The sequence below is a fragment of the Propithecus coquereli genome, unplaced genomic scaffold (genome assembly GCF_000956105.1).
Source record: "Propithecus coquereli isolate 6110/MARCELLA unplaced genomic scaffold, Pcoq_1.0 Scaffold135, whole genome shotgun sequence".
Lineage (NCBI taxonomy): Eukaryota > Metazoa > Chordata > Mammalia > Primates > Indriidae > Propithecus > Propithecus coquereli.
This window is the reverse complement of record NW_012137747.1, coordinates 3,078,410-3,084,409: the sequence shown is the minus strand read 5'-3', so window position 1 is coordinate 3,084,409 and position 6,000 is coordinate 3,078,410. Positions and strand designations below refer to the sequence as shown.

Sequence of the window (6,000 nt, the reverse complement as noted above, 5' to 3'; positions counted from 1 at the left end):
AAAATTAAATTCTAAAATCCTGCACACAAAAGCTAATAATATCATTATAAAAATGGGAGCATTTATAACTGAATTTGTGCATCATCGTTGGCTAGTGGGTTAAAAACAGTTAATATGCTATTTTGCAAAAATCATATACATATACTTTGAAAATATATATACACAAATATACAGTATATACAATTACTATGTATACCCACAAATACTGACATACATATAAAAACATTTGGAAGACTTACACTATTATTATCAGTAGTTATATCTCGAGATTATGGATAATTTTAAATTAAATTAAATTTTTTACCTATCTCTATTGTGTAAAATGAGCATAATACTTTGATAATAAGGAAGTAAGCTTAAGGAAATAAAGAAAAGCTCATTGCTCTCAGGAGGACACTGTTCTGCACTGTGTAGGAAATTAGAACTCAGTCTCACCTTGACCCCTGATGAGGTTGTGCCACTCACAGACGTGAAATCACAAACTATGTAGGCTACAAGGTATGTACTCATTTTTACAGTAGTTTCAAAGTGATCTTCCAAGAGGCCTCCTTCAAGTTCAATTGTCTTAACCTACAGTAAGAGAAAGGAATGAGTATTTGAAAACTGGAGTATTTCACAACCATGTCTGTGGCTCACGGCAAGTGGGTTAGAGGGAAGCCTGCCACTCTGAAGGACACTTGATGACTTTCTGGGCGGTCGATGGCCTCTCATAACATTCTGTAGTCTCTCTGAGCTCTTTCCTTTATCCCTGCACTCTCTTGAAGGCACAACACACTGCTTTTGAGATCCCTCAAGCACAAAAACGCCAAGTCTTACTTTGTTGCTTGAGAGCAAAAAAAATCTTAGATGCTTCTATTTTCTTAAAATGCAATAATCTCCAACATTGGCATAAATTCAAGTTCTGGGCTTCTAAGTAAAGATACCAGAGCACGGCCTCTTTCCCTTTGCCGTACAATAAATAAACCTCTGTGGCAGAAGACAACAGGAAGCAAAACAGCTTTACATTATTTTTTAATTCTCTTATTATATTGGTGTGAGGTAGGTGTTATTTCACAGGTGAGGAAACAGAGGCTCAGAAATATTAACTGAATTGCCAGAGATCACACGGCTAGTTCCACTGCAGGACTGAGATGTGGATGTGACCGTGTGACTTCAAAGACGTTGCTCATCCTTTCACTTGCTGTGTGACAACTTGAGTCATAGTCTTATTTTATCTTTGCTTCATTGATTCAGCAATGAAAGCAGTCAAGCCAAGAAGGTCATTAGTAATTTAAGCTTCTGCCCATCTCCTGAGGAAGCAGAGAGTTTTTAGCCTATAGTCTGGTCAGCTGCATCCATCAACCTCACTGGGTCATTACTGAATTCTCTCCTCATTTGGTCTTGGTAGCTTGTCTTAGAGATGGCCTTCACCATGATACAACACCCCTAAATACTGAATGGATAAAGACCGAATCATCTGAAAATACCACCTTCTTCAAACTGGTCACAGTCCTTAGATTATCTCTCCCCCACCTCCACCCTTCCCCCTTTCAGGGAGTCAGGCTTGTGACAATGCTGACCAAGGCTTATTAAGCATATTTGATGCATTGGATAGGATGGCAGTTTGCTTTGGCAAGAGTGAATAGCTTGATGTTTTACCATAAACCGCCTAGCTTATTTCAATGGCAAATGTTTGTGCTATTAAATTCTACAGAATTTAATTCTACTGAATTCTATTTAAAATCCATTTCTAAATTCCAACAAAGGTGAAGATACTGACCAAATACTCAAAGAAAGGGAGAAGTATATACCGAGCTGTCATTTTTAACTCTATCGAGCAAATTAATTTTGCCTAACAATGATCTCTTTTTGTTAGGAATCTGATTCAACCAGAGTTCTCTGGATAGCCACCCCCAGCAGAGGAGAAGCTGTCTTATGGTGGGGATCCGGGGTCAGGGTATGACTGTGGTCTTCTGGCCAAACTGAGCAGCAAAACCATTTAGTCAAGTGTGTGGAGGGCTGAGGGGAGGAGGCTGTAGGACTATAGGGAAATGAGAGTCTAGGCCACTGGAAAGTGGGCGGCAGAGATGGTTAGGAGATAGATGGTTATTTGCTCTGATTCCCCCTTCCACCCACCGCCAGAAGGAGGCTGAGTTTTGTCGAAGAAGCGGGAGTGACCCATGTAGATTAACATTGCCTTAAATGGAAGTGTATGGGGTATTTAGTGTAAGTTCTTCCAGAATGGTGATGTAAGTTCTAAGTATAAAACACTCATGCTGGACAAGGATTTAGCTGTTTTCTCAATGCCAGAAGAACTTTACTTGCATAGCAAGTGTCACCAGCAGGTACGTGTTCTCTTAAAAGATGAAGTTGACAAAGAAATGTGCAAAAGACGTGCTGCCTCTACTAGCGTTTGGGTGGTACCTCACTTTCCTTAAATCTTGTATTCTCAACTAAGAAAATTGTGTACTTAATATATGTTGCTTCTTCCCACTAGGCCGTAACCCATCTTAGGTGCTGCAATTATTATTCTGACAGTGTGATTGTATCACTACTTCATTCTCCTTTTTTGGGTAACCATGAAAGTCTGGGTTGGTCACGTCCATAAGAAGCAGAAAATTAAACCAGTATTTGCTGAAAAGGGCATGATCCAGAGGGCTGCTCCAGTCAACTGAGACAATGCAGAGATTCAAAGACTGGAGAAAATATTTTCAAAGTGTTTGCTTATTTTTCTAAAACATGAGAAGTTACTGGAGGTTTCCAAAGATATAAATATAAACTTCTAATATGATAATGATAATGGCAATTTATGTTTACATCATATTTTAATTAAAAGGACTTACTAACTGTATTTTTACTTTATCCTCCATGATTATTCAGAAAAATTATATTAATAAAATGCTTCCAGGAAAGGGACTCAAATGATAAACTGCCCTGAAATAAATGATTTTGGAAAAAAGATTTGGAGATAAGGTAGCAGATCATTGTTACTTGAAAATGAGAGGGCTAATTAAGTTGCTGTCTGTTTGATCATGGAAAAACTGTGAGCTATAGGTCCTACGGAGGGTTGCCACTTTTCCCTTGGTCTGTTCTGCCAGGATTTCAGAGAAAATGTCTTTTCCAGCATTAAACAGAAATCTGGGGTAATGCAGTGTCTGGATTATGGATGCATCTCTCTCCTGCATCTGTAGAGGCCAATCCCTGTGTGGGGCAGAGAGGAAAATGGGAGGGAGGCCATTTGCTGGCTGCTGATGACAGATGCGGCTGCTTCCTGTGGCATTCGCCTTTCTGAAGCACCATCGAGACAGCCTCTACTTTTGTCCCACTTTCCAAGCAGCGAGGGGGAAATATTTTACATTTTATTCAACAGCACAAATGGCAAGCACATCATTAGTGAGGAAATATCAAATGAGGGTCTACTGTGTCTTTCAGAGTTCTGCGTTGTGTGTACTAACACAAGCCAGATAAGGGTATCCAAAGGTCTCTTCCAATTAAAAAGTTGTATAACCACAATAAATAATTTTTCTAAATAATTTTGAGAACTACTTGTGGAACTTAAATTTTAAAAGGGGGGATTTCTAAGTTCCATCACAGACTACTACATCAGTATTTTGTAGGGGCCTGGCAGGGTCCTCCAGGTCATTGCACTGCAAATGTCCCTGGACCAGCGGCAGTGGCATTACCCAAGAGCTTGTTAGAAAAGCAGAATTTCAAGCTTTACCTCAAGACCTATTGAATCAGAATCTGAATTTTAACAAGATACTCAGGCGATTCATCTGAACACTAAAGTTTGAGAAGTGCTGCTGTAGTTCATTCTGAATTTCATCTCTGGCCAAGTAATACTGATTTAAAAGAACACTGTTTCTGTATGAACACAAATAAAATATAAATCACCTTGCTTGGCAAACAAAAAGAAAGCTCCTTGTGTAACAATGCTCCACACAGAAAGATGTTAACGTCCAGAAGGACGGGGATAATTATATAACATGTAGGTGAATAAAAACAAACTAATGGCTTAAATCCTGAAAAACTAAGGAAATATTTTTTTAAAAAAGACTGAGGCTCAATTTGAGAACAATTTTTTGAAGTTTCTGAAAGTGGAAATACCTTTGGCATGTTGGATAGCGCGATGTGTCTGCTCTCTCTTCTGATCCTGATTGAAAAGTTGGCTTTGAACAATGGTTCGTCAAAGCAAGGGAAGGCCATGCGTGCCTCGGTCGGCTGAAAATCCGTTACAGCAATTGTTCTGTGAAAAGACCCACCCCCAACCAGAATGCACACGTAAAACCAAGAAGAGAAACGAATTTGTACTTTTAGCAAACAGAGTATCAAACCTGGAGGTGATATATTTGATTTTTCAAACTAGGATCTTTATGTATCTCAACTCCCTCTTTGAAGAAAACGAGGAAAAATCTCATGAGCAACGCCCTGTGCTGGGAACTCTAATTACATGATTTCCTTCATACTTTGTCAGACAAGGATATTGCGGCTCAGAGAACTTGAGTGACCTTACCAGGATCCCTAGCTGGCAAATGGCTGAAATAGGACTTACGCTGTCAACTTGACTTCAAAATTGACTAAGGAATTAATGTTCAGTATCGCCTCTAACCCAAGGGGACCTCAATCAGACTCGTGAATAATTGTGTATACGAGTGACGTCCTAGGTTGTGTTCCCCGGAAGCAGACCCCGATTTATAAAAAACGTGCTGCCAAGAGAAACACGTAAGGGAATGAGGGAAGCAGGGCAGGCGAGACAGACAAGGGTGCAGTATCAGGCAGAGTCCCAGCGTCAACCCGATCCCTAGGAAGCTCTGGGATGGAAGCTACACCTTCCAGTGTCCCCCACTGGAGGCAAGGAGCTGGGCTTTCGTATTCCTGCACCGTCTCTGGCTGCGGGTCTCCATGTGGCACCTAAGCCCCCAGACACCTCTAGTTCACTCTGCTTGCCAGTCTTCAGACTATGACAGATAGCTAGATACTTTGACAAATCTCTATCCTCCAATAGCTTGACAATGCCTGAAACTGTATAATTACATATTTATTCTTTAGACTTTAAGTTTCAAATAAGAAGTGAATCTGAGGGCCAGATTTTGATTGGAGAAAGAAGGGAGAATAGAGTAGCTCAAATGAGACCATGAAGCGACCAGGAGTCAAAAAAAGGAGCTCTCAGGACATTTTACCTCAGCTCACTTTATTTCTGTGATGCAGACCGGGAACATGAAGCTACGGATTTAAATGACTCACTTGGGGCCTTGGGGTCTTATTTGGATTTGGTAGCAGGTACTGCAAATGTAAAGGAATTGCAAGTGCCTTGAATCATTTTCACTATTGTGACATTTTGGTTGTAATAAGTCTACATCGAAAAAGCAAAAAGTTGAACCATTTCTTTGCTACTTATACGATATTAATTTTAACTCGGCATGCAAATTAGTGACTTCCTGCTTCTCAAAAAAACTACTGTCAACTGAATTATTTGTGTATTTTAGGCGAAGAGGTGAGAGCAAGCGAGAGAGAGAAAGATCCGTAAGATTCAATTGACGTGATGCAGCACATCATCCTGCATGTCAGACCTACTCGGTGACTGAGCATGAACAGAACTGACTGATTAACCACAAGAAGAGTCAGAAACAACCTGCAATTCATCATGGGAGGCATGCTGTAAAGTCCTCCAGCTCCTACACCAAATATCTCCCCCTCTAATCTCCCCTAGCTCCCAAAATAGTATCCCTAAAATATATGTCCCTTGGATGGGGCATTTGCACTTGAAAAAATGAGAAAAGCCATCGCCGTTCACATGGTGCCTTGGCGAGAAGGAGTGGATGGGTTTCCTGTCCAGTACCGTGCAGAGCCTGAGACAGGCCCCTGAGAATGGAGGCTGCAACGAGGGGCAGCGTCTCCAAGGGGAGCGGGAAAGAGATGGGCCTGGGGAAGAGCTGTCCTAAGTGGACCACTGGGGGCCGGGGGTGGGCAATCGAGGCCTCAGTGGGCAGTGAGCACCGAGGTGGGGAAGGGAAGAGCAGG

At 41.2% G+C, this 6,000-nt stretch overlaps 1 protein-coding gene across 1 annotated transcript in view; it reads right to left on the bottom strand.

The window, feature by feature from the left end:
• Positions 1 to 6,000, bottom strand: part of ERAP2 (endoplasmic reticulum aminopeptidase 2) — a 29,311-nt gene that overhangs the window by 20,841 nt on the left and 2,470 nt on the right. Inside the window, exons 2-3 of the mRNA XM_012638802.1 lie at positions 4,087 to 4,225; positions 436 to 570 (exon numbers count right to left, since the gene is read on the bottom strand). Of these exons, the coding sequence (XP_012494256.1) occupies positions 436 to 570; positions 4,087 to 4,225 (274 nt within the window). The remainder of the gene's footprint in view (positions 1 to 435; positions 571 to 4,086; positions 4,226 to 6,000) is intronic.